General features: G+C 54.4%; 2 protein-coding genes across 3 annotated transcripts in view; one reads left to right on the forward strand and one right to left on the reverse strand.

Moving 5' to 3' along the window:
* Positions 1-2293: 2293 nt before the first annotated feature.
* LOC103001933 (40S ribosomal protein S19-like) lies at positions 2294-2755 on the reverse strand. The gene has a single exon (XM_028166392.2). The coding sequence runs from the start codon at positions 2739-2741 to the stop codon at positions 2304-2306; it is 438 nt and encodes a 145-aa protein (XP_028022193.2). The 5' UTR covers positions 2742-2755; the 3' UTR covers positions 2294-2303.
* Positions 2756-5073: 2318 nt separating this feature from the next.
* CORO7 (coronin 7) overlaps positions 5074-20743 on the forward strand; it is a 60137-nt gene continuing 44467 nt past the window's right edge. For both annotated transcript variants that reach the window (XM_057528937.1, XM_057528938.1), the window contains exons 1-6: positions 5074-5223; positions 7595-7691; positions 8504-8578; positions 13536-13606; positions 13982-14165; positions 16977-17053. In XM_057528937.1, the coding sequence (XP_057384920.1) occupies positions 5164-5223; positions 7595-7691; positions 8504-8578; positions 13536-13606; positions 13982-14165; positions 16977-17053 (564 nt within the window). In that variant the 5' untranslated portion in view covers positions 5074-5163. The remainder of the gene's footprint in view (positions 5224-7594; positions 7692-8503; positions 8579-13535; positions 13607-13981; positions 14166-16976; positions 17054-20743) is intronic.

The following is a 20743-nucleotide window of genomic DNA, read 5'->3' on the forward strand; positions in this document are numbered from 1 at the left end:
TCATTATTAATTACTCTTGGAAATAGGACCTGTGAAATTGAAATCATCCTGCCAGGCACCAAGCTAACCAGACATCCGCCCTATTGAAATTTGATCCACGTTTTGATAGGCTGCCTTTTAAGGTAGAGAGGTGTCTTCCTGTGTCCTTATAAACAGACAGTGAAATGGGGTTTCTAGGAGTGCAAAGAGACAAAGTTGTCAATTCATAGGCTTGAGGGGCTGGAAGGAATCTTGGAGGCTGTCAGTTCAACTTTGCAATCCATGAAGTAATTTATTCTTCTCATGTCTGCAGCAGCCTTAGAGCTCTGAACTCTACTAAAATTATTCTCCAGTGATCACTCAGCCAGAATGGACCTGGGAACACTTGAGATGGTCATTCTCTGGGCCTTGATGATGTCCCTCTGGCCCTTCCGTCTCCCCTGCTGTGGCGCTCAGGTTCATCACTATGGCAATGGAAAAGTTGATATTCTTTTACTCTGCTTCCACCAGCCCCCAGTTTGTGGCAACAGTCACATGACCCAGCACAGCCAGGGGCATGGCCTCTTTCTCTCCTGGGAGAGAAGGTCAGGGGATCACAAACCCAGGTGCCAGGACCAGACAGGTAAAGCACAAGAGTGGAGTGGCTGTGCATAAGACCACAGGGGCTGGGACTTCCCTGGTGGCATAGTGGTTAAGAATCCACCTGCCAATGCGGGGGACGCAGGTTTGAGCCCTGGTTCAGGAAGATCCCACATGCCGCGGAGCAACTAAGCCCGTGTGCCACAGCTACTGAGCCTGTGCTCTAGGGCCCGCGAGCCACAACTACTGAAGCCCGGGCGCCTAGAGCCTGTGCTCTGCAACTAGAGAAGCCACGACAGTGAGAAGCCCGTGCACCCCAATCGAGAGTAGCCCCAGCTTGCTGCAACTAGAGAAAACCCGTGGGCAGCAACGAAGATCCAGCGAAGCCAAAAGTAATCAACTAAAGATCCCACATGCCAGAATGGAGATCTTGCATGCTGCAATGAAGATCCCACGTGCCTCAACTAAGACCCTATGCAGCCAAATAAATAAATACATAATTTTAAAAATCAACAGTAGTATTTAAAAAACAAACAAACAAACAAAAGACCACAGGGGCTGGTGGGACTGTGGTGAGTGAGGAAAACATGTTTTAAAAGTGGCAGTTGCTGTGAGCTCCAGCGCATTTTAGCCACGTAGGGATGTGGACCTAGTGTTGCCAGATCTTTCAGTTTTTCAAGAGATCTGAAATCCAAACTTTTTTGAAGCTTCCCAATTTTTAAAACACCAAGTGAACCACTAAAACATATTTGTAGACCAGATTTAGCCCATGGCATATCCATTTGTTACCTCTGGGGGTTAAAGGCTTTCTCGCTTTCTGACTGTGCCCATTTAAATATATGTATAATTTTGTGCAACCATCACCACCATCCATCTCCAAACTCTTCATCCTGTAAAACTGAAACTCTATACCCATTAAACTCCCCACTTCCTCCTCCCCCAGCCCCTGGCAACCACCATTCTACTTTCCATCTCTATGATTTTGAGTACTCTAAGTACCTCATAAATGGAATCGTACAGTATTTATCTTTTTGTTCCCAAGTTTCATCTATGCCTGATGAAATCTGCATCTTGCAGATTTTCTTTCCTTTTTTTTTTTTGGCTGCGCCATGAGGCTTGTGGGATCTTAGTTCCCCGACCAGGGATCGAACCCCGGCTCTCAGCAGGGAAAGTGAAGAGTCCCAGCCACTGGACTGCCACAGAATTCCCGATTGTCTTTATTTCTTTTTTTTTTAATCTTATTTATTTTTGGCTGCGTTGGGTCTTCATTGCTGCGCGCGGGCTTTCTCTAGTTGCGGTGAGCGGAAGATACTCTTCATTGGGGTGCGCAGGCTTCTCATTGCGGTGGCTTCTCTTGTTGTAGAGCACAGGCTCTAGGCGTGCGGGCTTCAGTAGTTGTGGCTCACGGGCTCTAGAGCGCAGGCTCAGTAGTTGTGGAGCACGGGCTTAGTTGCTCCGCGGCATGTGGGATCTTCCCGGACCAGGGCTCAAACCCGTATCCCTTGCATTGGCAGGCGGATTCTTAACCACTGCACCACCAGGGAAGCCCCCGACAGTGTCTTTTGATGCACAAATTAAAAAAATTCTTATGAAGTCCAATTTGTCTATTTTTTCTTTTTTTGCCTGTACCTTTGGTGTCATATCCAAAAATTCATTGCCAAATCCAATGTTGTGAAGCTTTGTCTTTTTTTTTTTTTTTTTTTTTTTTACAAATGAGGCAATTTATTAACCCAGCATCATTTGTTCTAATGCTTCTTGTTGGCAGCTGCCACCTGTCCAGCAATTCCGTCCAGATCTCTCTGTCCGTGAGGTGTTAGTTTGCAGCCCCCATCTTGGTCCTTTTCCACCATTTTCAGCCCCTCCAGGGCTTGGAGGACCCGATGGGCCACGCTCTTGGAGCCTCTGCTGAAGTGGCTGGGCATGACACCATGTCTCTGACACCCCTCATAGATCTTGGTCATGGAACCAACCCCAGCGCCGCCCTGGAGGTACAGGTGCCGTGTTGTGGAAGCAGCTTGTGTGTAGAAACAGTTCTCATTGTAGGGAGCGAACTCTCTATGCTTGGTCAGCTTGACAGTGTCCACCCATTCAGGGACTTTCAGCTTCCCGGACTTTTTGAGGAAGGCTGCCAGAGCTCTGACGAACTCCTGCTGGTTCACATCTTTTACAGTAACTCCAGGCATCGTGCAGCCTCCAAGCTGCCAGCCAGGGGAAAGGTTGTTGTGAAGCTTTTGCCCCATGTTTTCTTCTAAGAATTTTACAGTTTTAGGTCTACAGTTGATTTATATTTGAACCACAATACATAACGTCTGAATGTCCCCGTACTGGAAGTTATAAGTCAAATACAGTTGATGCAAATAGGGGTTACTGCATACTGTAGAATTAACCAAGCAACCAACAGTAACTAAAGGATGGTAATAAACTTTTAGTAGGACTTCCCTGGTGGTCCAGTGGGTAAGACTCTGTGCTCCCAATGGAGGGGGCCTGGGTTAGATCCTTGGTCAGGGAACTAGATCCCGCACAAATGCTGCAACTAAGAAGTCCACACACCGCAACTAAAAATCCCTCATGCCGCAACTAAGACCCACTGCAACCCAAATAAATAAATAAATATTTTTTTAAAACCCTAACTTTTAGTAACTGTAATTCTAAAAACAATATCTGGTATGGAGATCCCTCAGAAAATTTAAAATAGAACTATCATATGCTCCAACAATCCCACTTCTGGGTATATATCCAAAAGTATTGAAAGCAGAGTCCCGAAGAGATATTTGCACAGCCATGTTCTTAGAAGCATTACTCATAATAGCCAAGAGGTGGGTGAACCCAAGTAACCATTGATGGACAAATGAATAAACAAAATGTGGTAAATACATGCAACAGAATATTATACAGTCTTAAGAAGGGTGGAAATTCTGTCACATGCTACGGCAGCGATGAGCCTTGAGGACATTACAATGAAATAAGCCAGTCACAAAAGGACAAATGGTGCATGATTTCACTTACATTTGGTATCTAAAGTAGTCAAATTCATAGAAACAGGAAGCAGAATGATGATTACTATGGGTTGGGGAGAAGGGGAAATGGGGAGCTGTTGTTTAATGGCTATAGTTCCAGCTTTGCTTGAAAAAGTTCTGGATATCTGTTGCACAACACTGTGAATGTCTTTAACACTCCTGAACTGTACAGGTAAAATGTTAGGTTTTATATGTTTTTTGCCACAATTTAAAAAAAAAAAGCATAAGCGACACCTGCAGTAACTGAACACCACACGAACTCAAGACTGTACTGATGGTGCCTTTTCCAAAGCTGCTGGAATTCCAGAGTCTGAAGAGTATGTGCCATGGGAAAGCTGAACTCCAGTGGCTGCCAGACTGCTTGGAATTCCAAATCCCAGGCCTCAGTCAACCCTACTGACAGCCTATCTTTAGTTTATGGAGATCAAAGGCGCGCTTAACTCAGTAAGGGCCCCTGAGTGGTCACATTTTACCTGTGAGAACTGAAAAAAAGAACTTGCATTTTGGAGTCCATTCGTGCCCATCGTCAGACTAAGCTTTCAGAGTTACCCTCTGGGCAGCCTGCTTAAGTTGAGGCTGTTGTCTGCAGCAGGCTGCGGAAGGCGAATTTTCACAGCAGCGGGACGTTGCGACCAATCATTCGCATTCCTCAGATCAAAGTCCCCTTTCCAGACACGCCTGAGCAGGTGTTATGTCTGTTCTCAAGCAGAAAGCATATTCTGGAATCACGGAGTCAATTTTCAAAGCGAAGAGAAAGGCTTGTGGAATGCATCGCCCCAGGTTTGTCCGGGGACTAACCAAGCAGCGCCGGTTGGGCAAATTTGCTGTTTAAGAGATTCGCCATGGCCCTTATCTACTGCCCTTTCAGCTTATCTGTAATTGATTGATTTCCTTCGAGGAGTTTTGCCCTACCGCGCCCAAGGCCTGACTCGTCCTTACAAGGGGACGCTGAAGTCTCCATCCCCCCTCCTACCGAGCCCACATGACCTAAGCAGGGTGGGTGGGATGCGGAGCCTATAGAGTAGGTCCCAGGAATAGGGATTTGCATCAGACCTGGGCTCCCCTCCGCTGCCACTATCTGTGTGACCCGTGCCAGCGGCCCGTCTCTCCCTGAGAGCGTTCCCAGTCTCCTAAGTGGAGCTAGTTCACTTCTGGTTTCCCTCCTTCCGGGGAAGGGCGTGCCCCTTACACTGGAAAGTCTCCCGAGGCAAATCCCTAGCCACAAAATCACAGCTGTTGCCCCTAGTCCCGCACGCTCGGCGGGACCGGGGGCGGACAGCGCGCCGCACGTGACCTCCGGACCCGCGCGGCCAGGCCTCCGGCATCGGGGCGGGGCCTCCAGGGGATGCCGAGCAGCGATTGGCCGCCGGGGGGCGGGGCCCGCGGCGTGCGCGCGGAGGGAGAGGGGCTGGGGGAGTGGCTCGGTGGACCGGAGCGGGCTGCGATTGGCCTGAGGCGCGTAGGGGCGTGGCCGCGCGCGGCGGGCCGTGGGTGGGGCGGGAGGAGGCGGGAGTCGCGGCTGCTCGCGGTGCACCTGAGAGTCGACGCCCGGGTCCTCGAAGCTGCGCCCGCCGCGGTCCCCGCCGCCATGAACCGCTTCAAGGTGTCCAAGTTCCGGCATACGGAAGCTCGGCTGCCCCGCCGCGAGGTGAGCCCGGCTGCCGTCGCCCCTTGCCCAGCGGCCACCCCTCCCCCTCCTCTGGCCCAGCGCGGGGACCCCCCGCCACCCGAGCCCGCCTGCCCAGGCGCGCCCCCTTCAGGCCCGGGCCCGTCGTCCGGGCCGTCCGTCGCCGCGCGGCGGTCAGAGCCTGGCGCTCCCGGGACACTCTCTGGCTTCTCGATGAGCCCTGCGGTCCGCTGGCCCGGCCGCCTCGCACCGGGACCACCGAGGCGGCGCAGCCAGCCCAGTGGGGCCAAGGCCTGAAGCCTGCGAGGCTGCCTGCCTTCCCGGCTTCCGGTCGGCCTCGCTCCGAGCCGGGCGGCTCCTCCTCCCTGCCTCCCCGATCGTCCCTGCCCGGGGCTGGGGTGTGAGAGACATGCCCCTCTCTGCCCTGGTCTTGGCGAGTCCGGGTGTGTCAGCTGGAGAGGGGGAGCTCCTCGGCCAGAAGCGCGCCCCTCCCTCGGGTTTCCGCCGGCGCTTCCTCTCGCGGCTGGCGTGAGCTCTTCCCCTATTCGGGGTGATGCTGCCAAAGGCTGGGTGGGGCCTGGGAAGCCCGAGCAGGTGGAGCCCAGAGGAAGAGCTGAACCAGGTGGTGGTGGGGGCACCTCGGTCCCCTGGAAGGGCAGCAGGCCTGATGAGGGGTGTGCTTCAGAGATGATGCCATCCTTGGTCTGGAGCGAAACATTATTTGGAAGGCTTGTGAGTGTCTTCCAATAATGAAGCCTAGGAACTGACCTCTGGTGACCCCATCAGGGACCGTCTCACATGAGGGCAGCCTGGAGCAAAAACCCGGTTTTTATCCTCTGGACCATATTTCCTGGGCATGTCCCATGTGCTGTGTCCAGCTGCTGGAACCACAGCGGTGAACATGACAGCATTTTCCTTCCTCTCTGGTGCTTAGTCTCTTGAGGGAGACAGCCAGAAAGCAGACAGGCATGCAAGGGCAATGCAGGTTTTAATAAGTGCACCGAAGAACACACATGAGGGGCCGGGATGAAGATGAAGATTCAGATGGATCTAGAGGTGGGGTTAACTTCAGTAGGGTAGTCTGGGAAGGCTGCTGGGAGGAGGTGACATTTAAGCTAAGGCAGGAAGGGTGAGAACAGCCAGCCATAGGAAGAATGGGGTGAGAAAGAGCCTGGTGGAAGAAGGAAAGTGGGCCAGGGTGGATGGAGGGCAGTGAAAGGGAAGCATGGTGTCAGATGAGTCCAGAGTGGGCCTGCAGAGCCCGAGGGCCACAGGAAGAAGTTGGGTTTTACTCTGAGTGCAGTGGGGAGCAATCGAAAGGTTGAAGCGGGTGTGGGGGGCTGGTGGTGGAGAGGTTCTCACATTTTCTTTAAGATCATTGCTCTTGAGTGCAATAATGCTTGGAGGGGTCTGGAGTGTACTTGAGGAGCTCTGGGGCTTGTTTCTGGGTGGACCTCAGTCCAACAAGGTAAACAGACAGGCATGGAATTAGGGATTACAGGGAGAGCTTAAAACGGTTTATATGTTAGGGAGATGGGAGAACAGGTGATGGGTTCTTTTCAAAGATATTTCCTGTCACTATATTTGTACAGTACACATGAATCAGGAGGGGAGAATAATGCAAGATGATAATGTTCTACCCGTGGCAGGTGAACATTGAACTAGAAACTTGGATGGTGGGGGTGGTTTCCAGGACACTGTGAGTGGGTGGGCTGGGAAATGTGGGTGCTCGATCGTCAGGCGGCAGGGATGCTGCGAGGTGCTGAAACCAACAGGAAACATTGGGACCTCGCCGACCTCCGTTTTAGAAAAAGTGTTCCTCTGCACCTCCACGTGTGGGGGTGTTAACCTTATTGCCTTTTTATGGGGGTGCATCGTTCACCTGACTATGGGACTTCGTGGAAAGGCCTTTATTTTCCCCTCTCTGAGCTTGAGTGTTTTCTCCTGGGGCTTGGAAGAGACCCCGTACTTGGTGGAGGCCTTCAGCAATGCAGCTGAGGAAGTCAAGTCTGTCTTCTACCTTAGGTGCTTACTTCTCCTTTCTCTGCTTCTCTCCCTTTCAACAGAATCAAACCCCTCCACCCGCCGCCAACACACACACTGCGCAGTTAGCCTCTTGACTTTGTTCAGCCTGAGCTTCCTTCTGACAGCTTCCTCCTCCTTATTAGAGAACTTATTTAATAAGCAAAATCAACCCCTTAATGACAGGTTATCATTTCAAGGACATTTTACATTTTCTAAGGGACTGTGTGAGTGGGGACACGGTTTGATCCTAAGGAATGCATCTCTAATGGTGCAGCTTTAAGGTAGATTTCCCTGGATTATGCCGTATGTCCTATCCCTTGCTTTAGGCAGAGCCCTGGCCAACACGTTTTTTGTTCTTTATTTTCAGACCTGGATCAGTGACATTCGAGCAGGAACTGTCCCCTCATGTGGGAACCATATCAAAGCCAGCTGCAGCTTAATTGCATTCAACTCTGACCGTCCAGGTAGAGAGGTGAACATGGTTGTGGGGATTCAGACATTGTCACCCTAGGTAGGGTGGGGCCAGAGGCTTGGAGGGGCCTCTCAGGGCTCAGAGGTCAGCACCATGAAGGCCTTAGACCCCTGCAAACTGGTCAGTGTGCAGTAGGCAGATTGACTTTGTTTCGGGCATTGCCAGCACACTTTGTATAAACATGTTGGCTTGGTCTTCAAGAGCTTGGCCTGGAGGGTGGGGAGGGGGCTGTCGCCTTTGTTTCCAGCTATCCTCATATGCAATCCACTCCTCGTCTGGGAGCAGCTGGGGTCAATACGAATGCAAAAGCTCCCTGTGTTGGTTGAGACTCTTTTGGTTGTCAGTGATAACTCAGACCTCAAATTGACTTAAGCAAGAAATGGATACCTTTTGATTTATAGAACTAAGAATTCCAGAGGCTTCAGGCCAGAGCTGTATCTCACTGTATCCTGACCTCTCTACCTGTTCCTCAGCTCTGCTGCCCTTGGGTGAGGGCTTCTTTCTCAGGTAAAGCTGGGAAGGTGGCAGCTGGTAGCCCCAAGCTGACTGCTTATGACCCACAGTGCCTTAAAGAGACAACCTTTTACCCTAGTGTCTTTGCGCAGTCGATGTCACGGAAGGCTCTTGTGTGGGGCAGGAACCGAAACCTCTGCCAATCACTCTGTCCCAAAGGGTGTGGCCTTACAGTTGGTGGAGGCTCTGGGAAGGTCCAAGGCTGAGCTTTTGGGTCTTGTGTGCTCTGGGAGTCCTGGGTAACAGATCCCTAGTAGGCCTGAAGTCAGAGTCCCCGTGTTTGTTTGACAGGCGTGCTGGGCATCGTGCCTCTGGAAGGCCAGGGAGAGGACAAGAGACATGTGACCCACCTGGGCTGCCATTCAGGTGAGTGGGGACTGGACCCAGGAAGCCTGGAACTTGCCCCTCCCTCCCTGGGGCCAAGGATTCATACTCACCTGGTCCCACAGCCCTGTGGCTGGCTGGGTCCTTCCTGTTCTCCTCACTGTGCCTTCTGACAGACGGGGTCCGGATTGGAAGGCTGGTTCCTGGTTGAGAATTCCGGCCTGGGCAGAGAGGAGGGAAGCTGGGTGCTCCAGGTGGTCAGACTGGAAGGAGGGGGATATGCACCGGCCAGTGCCAGGCTCCAGGCTGATGCTGGCTCCCCATCACTGCAGAAGACTCAACCCTATGCGGTTCTTAGCCCTGTGTGCTCACCTGGAGCCCAGCAGATCACCTCTCACCACCAGGCATCCTCTCCAGCCAGGCTGCTCAGGGCACTCCAAGGAGGGGGCTGGTTGGGCTGCAGGGCTGGAGATGGGCCCTCACAAAGGGAGCTTTTGTCCACCACTACAGCTGCTTCTGGGGGCACCCAGCAGTCTGTCTGGCAGCCTGCCTGCTTTGAGGGAACAGTTTGCTCTCCTTGGGCTACAGCAGCGCTGGCCCAGCTGCCTCCCCTTTCCCTGTCCAGCTGCAGTGGCCATGGGCCCAGACCCTCTGGTCTGCGCTCCTGGCTGCCTGTTGGGCAGCCTTGGGTGAGGGAAGGGGGCTGATCCTTCGTCCCTGGTCTGGGTGTGCAGCTCAGTGTAGCGGTCCTGATGAAGATGGTGGTGGTTAATAAAATGACAGTAGTGAAGACTGATGGAGAGCTCCCCGGGTGCTAAGCGTGTATCTGCGTTTTCTCACCTAATCCTTTTTTAAAATTTGAAACAACTTTATCGAGGTATCATTTACATACTATAAACATTACTTGTTTTAAGTGAAGGATTCGATGACTTTTATTAAAGTTTCAGGGTTGCATATCCCACCATCCAGTTTTAGAATATTTCCATTATTCCAGAAAGACCCCTTGTGCCCCTTGGCAGTTAATGCGTTTCTACCTTGGGCGCTGCAGCCTCAGGCATCCGTTGATCTTTCTGCCTCTGCCGCAGGGGCTGCAAGCTACTGTGTGGCCAGATCTGGCCTGCTGCCTGTCTTTGTAAATAGTTTTATTGGAACACAGCCACGCCTCTTCATTGACTTACCGTCTGTGGCTGCTTTTTCCAACAACTGCAGAGTTAAGGAGACAGAGACTGTATGTCCCTCGAAGCCTAAAACGTTTCCTATCCCAACCTTCACAGAAAACGTTTGCTGGTTTCTGCTCTACAGACTGGCCTTTTCTGGACGTCTCACATAAATGGATTCACACTATACATAGTCTTTCGAATCTGGTCTGTTACTTTTGGAATGATGTTTTTGCGATCCATCTAATGTTGTAGCGCGTAGACGAAGTCTGCTTTCTCATCCATTCTCATACCTCTTTTTTTTTTTTTTTTGGCTGCATTGGGTCTTCGTTGCTGTGCACGGGCTTTCTCTAGTTGTGGTGAGCGGGAGCTACTCTTCGTTGTGGTGTGCGGACTTCTCATTGTGGTGGCTTCTCTTGTTGCAGAGCACAGGCTCTAGGCGTGCGGGCGTCAGGAGTTGTGGCACGCGGGCTCAGTGGTTGTGGCTCACAGGCTCTAGAGCTCAGGCTCAGTAGTTGTGGTGCAGGGGCTTAGTTGCTCCGTGGCATGTGGGATCTTCCCGGACCAGGGCTCGAACCCGTGTCCCCTGCATTGGCAGGCGGATTCTTAACCACTGCGCCACCAGGGAAGCCCCGAAGTAGGTTTTTTTTTTTTTTTTTTTTTTTTTTTTTTTGATTTCACGTTTTTATTTATTTATTTATTTATTTATTTTTGGCTGTGTTGGGTCTTCGGTTCGTGCGAGGGCTTTCTCCAGTTGCGGCAAGCGGGGGCCACTCTTCATCGCGGTGCGGGGACCGCTCTTCATCGCGGTGCGCGGGCCTTTCTCTATCGCGGCCCCTCCCGTCGCGGGGCACAGGCTCCAGACGCGCAGGCTCAGCAATTGTGGCTCACGGGCCCAGCTGCTCCGTGGCATGTGGGATCTTCCCAGACCAGGGCTCGAACCCGTGTCCCCTGCATTAGCAGGCAGATTCTCAACCACTGCGCCACCAGGGAAGCCCCCGAAGTAGGTTTTTAAATAACCAGTTTTTCAGCTAAGAAAACTGAGGCTCAAAGAGATAAAGAATTTAGCAGTGTTGGCATCGCTGCTGGTAAGCCAGAATCGGAACCCAGGTGCTTTTAGGCACCATGCTGTTTGCTTCTTGATGCTTTTTTCTCATGGGGAAGTGGCCAAAAGTTGGTGTTGTCTGCAAGGTGGTGGGCCCCCTGTTACTGGGGAACCAGGCTTGTGTTGGCAGATCGTAGCCTCACTGTGGCTCCCGCTATCCAGAGCCTTTCCCTGCAGGAGCAGCCTTGCCAGAAAGCTGCTCTGGGGGTAGCTGAGCTCCAGCGCCTCAGAACCTGCTGTCTGGGCACCAGGCACCGGTCTGCCCTCTTAGGTGCTGGTCGGGGGGCGGAACCGTGGTGGCCTGGGTTCTCGCTGCTGCCCTGACTTCGGGGCACCCTGCCTTCAGGGGCACCTTCTGCCTCTTGGCTCAGGGCCAAGCGGCCCTTTGGTCCAGGGGAGCAGAAGGCTGGGAAGCATCTAGAGAGCGTTGCTGAATGACTGGGCTGGGGGGTGGTGGCTGGGGGCCTGCTCTGAGTTGGGAAACACCATGTGTTGCGCTGAAGATGTAGGTTCTGAAGCTGGACTGCCTGCCTGACCCTCAGCCTTGCCCCTTCTTAGCTGTGCAGCTATGGGCAGGTTAGTTAACCTCTCTGTCCTCGTGTCCTCTTCCTCCAGTTGGGGATGACACCGCAGTGCCATCCTGATGGGTCGTTGTGAGGATTTGCTGAGATAAACACACGTGAAGGCCACAAGCCTGCCGGCACAACTGAGCACTCAGATCGGCCACATCACCACTGCTCATTCCCTTGGGGGTGCCAGCATCTGCGCCCAGCCTGGGCCCTGCCCTGTCCCGTGAGGAGCCCGCAGGGTGGGGTGGCAGGGCTTCCGTGGCCAGGAGTCCAGGTTAGGCCTGTCCCAAGGTGTGCCTCTTCCCGTCCGCCCCTTCTCTTCCTTTTTTGTTTTTGTTTTTTTTTTTTTAAAGGATTTTCTTTTTTATTTATTTATTTATTTATTTCTTTATTTTTGGCTGTGTTGGGTCTTCGGTTCGTGCGAGGGCTTTCTCCAGTTGCGGCAAGCGGGGGCCACTCTTCATCGCGGTGCGGGGACCGCTCTTCATCGCGGTGCGCGGGCCTTTCTCTATCGCGGCCCCTCCCGTTGCGGGGCACAGGCTCCAGACGCGCAGGCTCAGCAATTGTGGCTCACGGGCCCAGCTGCTCCGTGGCATGTGGGATCTTCCCAGACCAGGGCTCGAACCCGTGTCCCCTGCATTAGCAGGCAGATTCTCAACCACTGCGCCACCAGGGAAGCCCCTTTTTTTTTTAATTTTAAAAATTTTGTTTATTATTTTTGGCTGTGTGGGGTCTTCATTGCTGCATGTGGGCTTTTCTCTAGTTGTGATGAGTGGGGACTTCTCTTGTTGCAGAGCACGGGCTCTAGGCACGCGGGCTTCAGTAGTTGTGCCGCACAGGCTTTGTTGCTCCGCGGCACGTGGGGGTCTTCCCAGACCAGGGATCGAACCTTTGTTCCCTGCATTGGCAGGTGGATTCTTAACCACTGCGCCACCAGGGAAGTCCCCGCCCCTTCTCTTCCTTGTCTCCTCTGGCAGGATGCCCAGGGTCAGGCTCTGGCCTGGGAGGAAAGTACCTGCTCGGCCCCCCTGCGGAGGCTGGCAGTAGGGATGGTCACTGTGCTCCTTGCTCTGGTGACTTGGGCCTGGCCGTCCTGCTCACATCTCCACTGCCCCCACACCTGAGCCCTGGCCTTGTCTCTGTCCCCCGAAAGCCCCAGTCTCACTTCCCCTCTGGGCTCTGGCTCACTCCGTGTGCCCCACCTGCCCTCCCGGCCCGCCGGAGCTGAGCAGTTCAGGTTCTTTGGTTGCAAAGAACTGAGACTAACTCCAGCTTGCTTAAGCCAAAAAGGGATTTGGGAGACTCTTGGGGAGCTTCCAGAACTGAAGGAGCAGCTGGACACACAGGCCTTAAGAGGGTCCTGGCTTGAGAGCTGACAGCTCCCTCCCAGCTGGCTGCTCTCCACCCAGGCCAGTCCCTAAGGCACCCTGTCTCTAGGCCTCCCATTCCTGGTTTAACTCCCTTCGGAGAGAAGCTGGCTGCCTGGGCTTGGGTCAGGTGCACTCCTGTAGGTGGGCCAGCCCTGGCTTGTCAAGGGGCAGAGAACTCCTAGGTCAGGCATGTCACTCCAGCCCCCTGCCTACCCGATGTCCTAACCTGTGCCACCCTCCATATTCTCCAGGGCCCACCGTGCCCCCTGCAGGAAGCCTCCCCTGACCCCTGACCTTGGGGTCCCCCCTGAGTTCACGGCCCGCCTCTTGCTGCATTTGCAGAGAAGTGTGTGTCTCCCTGTGGATGTAATGAGGGTCTGTTAGGGCTGGGTGGCCTCTAGTCTGCCCTATATGTGAATCCCGTCGGGGCCGGCGCTTGTATCCATTCACCAGAGCTGGGTTCTGGATTTTGGGCGAATGCAGGTACCTGGTGATCCAAGGAGCTTCTTGCCCCTCATCCTGCCAACCTCCCAGTGATGGGCCCTTGACCACCCTGGGATGCAGGGCTCTTGGGGATGTGTGTTGTAGGCAGGGGCCTGTGGCATTGGCCTGCGGTCTCCAGAGGTGCCCTCCCCTCGAGGACTTTTAGCCTGCTGCTATGTAGGCAGAGGGGTCAGCTCAGAGGCCCTGGGCCGTGGTTCCGGCCTTGGGAGAGGGCACGGTGGGCTGGAACAGGACATTCCGGCGGGCCCACATCTGGCCCATGTCTGGCCCGTGTCAGCTGTTACTCTCCCTCAGACCTGGTCACGGACTTGGACTTCTCTCCCTTTGATGACTTCCTCCTGGCCACTGCCTCAGCCGACAAAACGGTGAGTGGAGCGGCTGGAAGAGCTATTCCAGGCCTTATGAGCCACCAGGGCCCTGCTGGTTTGCAGTCCAGCCCCTCCTGCTAAGTTCCTCAACCCACGCCAGCTCCCGTGTGCTCCCGTGCGCTTACCCTGAGCTGTGGACATGACCTGCATTCTGCTGCTCGGCTGCCTGAGGACAGCAGGCCTGTGGTGCTGGGGGAGCAGTGCGCTTGGGTCTCCCCACTCCCACATCTTCCCCTCGGCCCCTAACCACACCTTGTGACCCTGAGCCCGTCCCCTCCCTTCCCCTGGGGTAGGGGGCAGCTGGGGCAAGGCTGGCTGGAGGCAGCGAGGCCCCACCCAGTCCTGAGCTCACGGACTCGCTCTTTCCTGCAGGTGAAACTCTGGCGACTGCCTGCCCCCGACGGGCTGCTGCCCTCAGGGCCTGGGCTGGTGCTGGGCCCCGAGGACGTCCAGGTGGAGGTGCTGCAGTTCCACCCCACCGCGGATGGCATCCTGGTGAGCGCGGCGGGCAGGACCGTGAAGGTCTGGGATGCCGCCAAGCAGCAGCCCCTCACAGGTATGGGCCACACTCACTGTCCCTCCCTGGGCAGCCCCGTCTGGCAGCACTTTGTTTCTTTGTTTATGATTTTGGTAACATGACTTTTAAGGCACGTATCAAAGTTTCACATGTACGTGATATATATACGTATATATGTATTTATGTATATATATAGGTGTGTGTATGTGTATGTTTGTATACGTGTGTGTATATATTACATATAATTTTACAAGGCTTGTTACAAACACCCCATCCCTCCCTAAATCCCATAGGCATATGTTTTCATCTCACTTAGCTGTTTTTCCTGCTTTTTCCTCCATATGTCTAAGTAACTTCCTTATACTGTTATTTCTTGAATTGTGTGACATTTCAGTTTTGAAAACAAACTACTGATTTCTCTTCTAGGGGATGAGAATTTTGCTGTTTCTACATCCCCTCCCGCCCGGTGCTGCTTCTCTTATTTTCCCAGTATATATTGTCCTGGTCCATTTGGGCTGCTATAACAAAATCCCACAGACTGGGTGGGTTATAAACAACAGGCATTTATTTCTCACAGTTCTGGAGGCTGGAAGTCTAAGATCAAGGCACCAGCAGATTCAGTGTCTGGTGAGGACCTGCTTCCTGGTTCACAGATGGCCGTCCTCTGGCTGTGTCCTCACGTGGCAGCAGGGGTGAGGGAGCTCTCTGGGGCCTCTTTTATAAGAGACCTAATACCCTTCATGGGACTCCACCCTCATGACCTTATCACCTCCCAGAGGCCCTGCCTCTGGATTCCATCCCAGTGGGAGTTAGGTTTCAACATGTGAATTTGGGGGGCACACAATCAGACCACTTGTAGATGGTGACAACTTTGGGTCAGATTCCTCAGTATTTGAATGGTTATGACCCTGCAGTGTGACCCACAGCAGAACCCAGGTGTTTTCTGTGGCAGCATCACCAAATCCTTTCTGCAGAGTCCTCCTTGACAGGTTCAAGGTAAAGAAAGACATGAGGCTCAGAGAATTGAAGGATGGACTTGCCCCACAGTGCTGTGCAGAGTGTCCAGGGTGGATGAGGCTCACCATGGTGATACCCCCACTTCTGGGGCTGGGACCAAGGGCCGACAGTGTAACGGGGTGTCTGAGGGACTCCCTCCTGACAGCATCTGTTACTGAGGAGTCAGCCAGCGCCCATCATGGAGCTGTCTTGTGCCACAGGGGACATGAAATTCAAGGTGCAGGCCTTGCCCCCAAAGTGCTGCTGGTGCAGTGGAGGAGACCACCCTAACCTGGTGCAGGCCACCCGGCAGTGTGTCATCAGAGAGTCACCCCAGCTGTAACTAGCATCTCTCAAGCCCTTCTCGTGTGCCCAGCGCTGTGCTGAGGGCTTCATGTGGGGGGGTGTTGCCGTTCCCGTGCTACAGGTGAGGTTAAATAACTTAACCAAGGCCACAGTGCAAGCAGGTGACAGGGCTGGGATTAACCTCGGGGGAGTAGACCTTGTCATAGTAGTTTCTTATTGCTGCAGAAAGAATTACCCCGAAACCTGGAGGCTTATAAAAGCTGGTAACATTTATCATCTCACAGTTTCTGAATGTCAGGGATTTGGGAGCAGCTAAGCTGGGTGGTTCTGGCTCAGGGCTCCTCATGAGGTTGGGGTTGAGCTGTCAGCTGGGGCTGCCGTCACCTGAAGGCTGGACTGGGGTGGAGGGATCCGCTTCCTAAGTGGTTCACTCACACAGTGCCGGCTGTGGGAAGGAGGCCTTGGTTCTCCCCCATGGGTCTCTCTGTGGGCTGCTTGAGCGCCCTCACTGCATGGCAGCTGCTTCCCCTGGTGGACAGTCCAAGAGAGGCAGCAAGGAGGAGGCCACGGTACCATTTACGCCCCAGCTTTGGAAGGCACAGGCTCTCCATTAGAAGCAAGTTTCTGAGTCCTGCTCACACTCAAGAAGAAGGGAATCGGGCCCTACATTTTGAAAGGACGTGTTTTCTAGGGCTGTCGTAACGGAGTACCACAAGCAAATTTATTGTCTCACAATTCTGGGGACCAGAAGTCCAAAATTAAAGTGTTGGCAGGGTTGGTTCCTTTTGAGCTGCAAGGGAGAATCTGTTCCAGGTCCCCTTCTCAGCTTCTGTGGCTTCAGGTGTTTTTTGGGGCATGTCGATGGCCATCTTCCCTCTGTTCACATCATCTTCTCTCTGTGCTTGCATCTCCTCTCTGATTTCCCTTTTCACAAGGACACCGTTCATACTGGATTAGGGTCCATTCTAGCAATATCAGCTTAACTTGATCATCATCTCAGTTCTCCCCGGTGGATCATCTGCAAAGACCCTATTTCCAAATAAAGTCACCTTCACAGGTGCTGAGGGTTAGGACTTCAGCATCTTTTTGTGGGGGACACAATTCGGTCTATAATACGAGGAGTGTCAAAGAATTTGTGGACACATTTTAAAACTGTCACGCTGTTGGGGGAGGGAATGGGGATGGCCCGAGTAGGGGCCCAGGGCGGGTGTGTGTTTGACACGTCCGTGGTCTGCGGGGATTGGGGGGATGTTGGTGACTGAGCAGAGCGGGGTGGCCCAGGAGCAGGGAGCCTGGGAAGGGAGTGGGAGTGTGGCCTGAGGAGGGCAGGGCTGAAGGAAGCACCCCCCCCTCAAAAGCACCCCCCCCCAATCTGGGAGGAGCTGCTGCCCTTGCTCCTCTGCCTGAAGCACCCTCACTGCTGCTGCCCCTTTCCCTGAATTACCCTCAAGCCAGGCCTGCCTGCACCCGCTTCCCTGATGCCCTCATTGCGTGGGACAGGGTTGGGGGGACCCTGGACCCCTCCTGACCTTGGCTGCTTCTCTGCAGAGCTGGCGGCCCACGGGGACCTGGTGCAGGGTGCCACCTGGAGCCGGGACGGAGCCCTGGTGGGCACGACATGTAAGGTAAGGGTGGGCAGTGAGACTCGAGTAAGTGCCTGTGGGGGGCCTGAGGCATGCCCAGCTCTGCCAGGGCCGTCGTGTCGCAGAGCCCGTGTCCTGGGCTGTACCTGTCAGACTCGGCAGTACTTGTGGGGCAGCAGCAAACCGAGGCCAGGATAGGTGTTCACCTTCCTTGTCCTCATGCCTCTGGCTCATACCTGTCTCTTGAAGCCCCCACCCCACTAAAGAAAGCCCCACACTGGACCTCTGGGGCTCCCAACACCACCCTCAGCCAGCCTCACCTGGCTGCCTGGCTGCTTTGTCCAAACTGCCTGCCTCTCCGTGAGGGTCGTGTTAGGCAGCGTCCACAAGCTGGGCACTGTGCTGGCCCTCCGGCCAGTCAGAAGGTCTCAGGGTCCTCGGTGATGCCAGTTCCTGTGCCCACTGAGTCCTGTGCTAGTGGGGGTGGCCGATGTGGGTCCAGGGATTGTACAGATAAAAGGATAATTGTGACCCAGGCTGTGAAAGAGGGACATGAGGTGCTTTGAGTGGTTGGAGAGGCCAGGGGAGGCTTGGCCTCCAGCAAGGGCTGTAAGGGAAGGGTTCATGGTGCGGGGCAGGGGGAGCGTGCTGGGGGCAGAGAGCAGAGCTGTGTACACAGGGTCGCACTTGTTACTACAGAAGCAACGGGAAAGCACTGGAGTGTTTTTAAAGCCAGAGGTGGGTGGCTGAGGTGTGAGGCGAGCAGATCAGCATTTTGAGGCTCCCCTGCTGCAGTGTGGACAGAGAATTGCAGAGGGGACGAGGGAGCGGGGGAAGAGAGAGCTGCGGGGTTGGCGGTGGGCTGTGTGTGAGGGGTGGGGGGTCCCGAGGCCGGCTCCTGGGTTACAGGCTGGAGGAGGCCTGCCACCGAGACTGGGCACTCCCCAGGTTGGAGGTGCCGGGGAGGTCTGGGCGGAGGTGTCAGTTGAGTCCGTGCGCTTGGCTCTGGGCAGTGGTCTGAGTGGAAGGTGGAGGCCTGGGTGGCGTCTGTGTTTATGTGGCACCTGCAGAGGGATGAGAGTGCCCTGAGTGGGAGAGAATGGTTGAGAGCAGAGGCAGAGGGAGCCTGAGGAAGGACCAGAACCTGCGAGGAGACGGGGGAGCGCCTGGTGGGAGGAAGGAAGCCCTGAGACCCAGGCTAGAGGGCGTCCAGGGAACACGGGGAGGGGTCTGAGAAGACGCGGCTGACACATACCTGTGGATTTGGGTCATGAGACCTTCAGGAGCTTGCAGGGTGTCTGCTGCCTGAAGCCACATGTGAAGGAAGGTGGGAGGCGAGGAAGGAGCCTGCAAGGGCTCTTCCAGGAAGCGTGGCCACGGAGGGGTGGGGACCAGAGCTGGCTGGGGTGGGGTTGACACCTCTGAAGAGAAAACGTGGGGCCTGCATACACGGGAGGATCCTGTTTCCCACTTTCTCTTCTCTCTGCCTTCTTGGAAGCCCCATTTCCTGGTCTTCATCCACTTTTTCCCCCTGTTTGGTTTATTAAACAGTAGGCTCCAGACATTGGCCTGAGCTCTGGGGGTCCAGAGGTAAATCAGACGGGGATACTGTCCCCTTAGGTCCCTAAGGAGCCGTGCTCGAGGGCAAGACAGTCACATGGTTCCCTTGCTCGGGCATACGATGGTGACACAGCTTCCCAGAGACAGTGAGGTCGGGGCTACCCTTACTGAGGAGGGGACAGGTGTCCCAGGCAGAGGGACCAACCTGGACAGAGTCCTGTGTTTGGGCTGTGACCTCCTCCTCCACTGAGAAACCCCCTCTGTGCTGTCTCCACAGCGTGTGTGTGTGTTTGTGTGTATGTATGTGTGTGTGTGAGTGAGAGAGAGAGACAGAATGAGACAGGATGGGAGCGAGGAGGAAGCTGGAAGGGAATTGTCACGGGAGGTGTTTTCTTTTGATCACCCAAGCATAGTAGTTTATGCTTGTTTTACAAATTTTGGAGAGCAGTGAAAAAGTAAAGAAGCAACAACAACAACAAAAAAAGTCACCTGTAACCCTTCCACCCAGGGACAGGGCCTGTCACCATTTTGACGTCTTTCTCTCTATGCTTTTTCTGTACGTGTAGGAATCATACTCTCCATGTTAGTTTGTCCTGCACTTTTTTTTTTTTAATAAATTTATTTATTTATTTATGGCTGCGTTGGGTCTTCGTTGCTGCACGTGGGCTTTCTCTAGTTGCGGCGAGCGGGGGCTACTCTTCGTTGCAGTGCGCGGGCTTCTCATTGCGGTGGCCTCTCCCGTTGTGGGGCACGGGCTCTAGGCATGTGAGCTTCAGTAGTTGTGGCACTTGGGCCCAGTAGTTGTGGCTCACGGGCTCCAGAGTGCAGGCTCAGCAGCCGTAGCACACGAGCCTAGTTGCTCCGCGGCATGTGGGATCTTCCAGGACCAGGGCTCTAACCCATGTCCCCTGCATAGGCAGGCGGATTCCCAACCACTGCGCCACCAGGGAAGTCCTATCCTGCACTTTTTTTGTTCCACATAATAAACATTTTCTCTAATTCATCAAAAATTTAATAAATGTCATGGGAAATATTTAATCATATAGATTCACAGTTTTCTCAGTGGAGCTCCTAATCTCAGAAGCGTGGATTACTTCCAGTTTATGTCACTGTGTTATAAGCTGTAACGTTTGAGTGTATTTGTATATAGGGTTTTTCTCTGCCTTCTCTGTGAGTTTCTTAGCCTAGAGCAGGGGCAGACTTTTTCTGTGAAGGGCCAGATAGTAGATGCTTTGGGTTTTGCAGGCCAGGCTGTCTCTGTCAGTGCACCTTGTAGCAGAGCAGCAGCCATGGGCAGTACATAAATGAGGGACGTAGCTGTGTCCCAGTAAAACTACATTGGTAGAACCAGGTCTCAGGCTGGATGTGGCCCGTGGGCCTTAGAGCTTGCCCACCCCCACCTAGATTCCTATGAGGGGTGTTGCTGGCTGCAGGCTGTGAAGATTCTTAAGGTGGTTGATACATTTTAGCCAGCGGCTTTCCAGAGGAGGCGGCCCTGGGGCTGTTCTGTGAACGCCTTGGGCTCCAGCTTGGGCTTTGGGGGGAGACATGTGTCCGTGGGTACTCAGTCAGCCCTCTGAGCCTGGAGGTTGAACAGAGCAGGGCTGCCCGTCCCACATGTGAGTCCGCGAGGAAGTGTGCGGAAAGCTCTAGCCCCTGAGGGAGGACCCCGCTCTTCCTCTGCCTCACAGCTCCAGTGGGTGCCTGAGGGGGTCAGAGCTGCAGTGCGTGGTGGCCGCGGGCAGCTTGACAGGAGGGCAGCAGGAAGGGGCCGTGGTTTCCATGGTGATGGAGCAGCCCTGGACAGACAGGTGCCGTCTCCACACCCCGTGAATGTTCTGAGCAGGGACTGGCCTCAGCGAGGGCCCACACATCAGCCTGCCTGGGCCACGGCCCTGGACGGGGAGGAAGGCAACTTCTGTAGAGCTCCCCCAGGCTGCCCGCCAGCACCCCACACTGCCCGCAGGTACTGTGGCCTAGACGGCCCTTCACTCGAGAGCTGCAACCCACGAGGCCAGTCTAGCCTGTGGCCTCCGCCCTGCGTCCACTCGGCTCCAGGCCCCCAGCCCAGCCCCAGGCAGGGTGTCTGGGGAGCAGGTGTCTGGGGGCTGGACGTGGGTCGTTTCCTGTGGAGCAGCCAGAGGTGCCGGCGCTCCCCAGAGCTCCCGGCCC

Source organism: Balaenoptera acutorostrata, chromosome 15 (assembly GCF_949987535.1).
Source record: "Balaenoptera acutorostrata chromosome 15, mBalAcu1.1, whole genome shotgun sequence".
In the NCBI taxonomy this organism is placed as follows: domain Eukaryota; kingdom Metazoa; phylum Chordata; class Mammalia; order Artiodactyla; family Balaenopteridae; genus Balaenoptera; species Balaenoptera acutorostrata.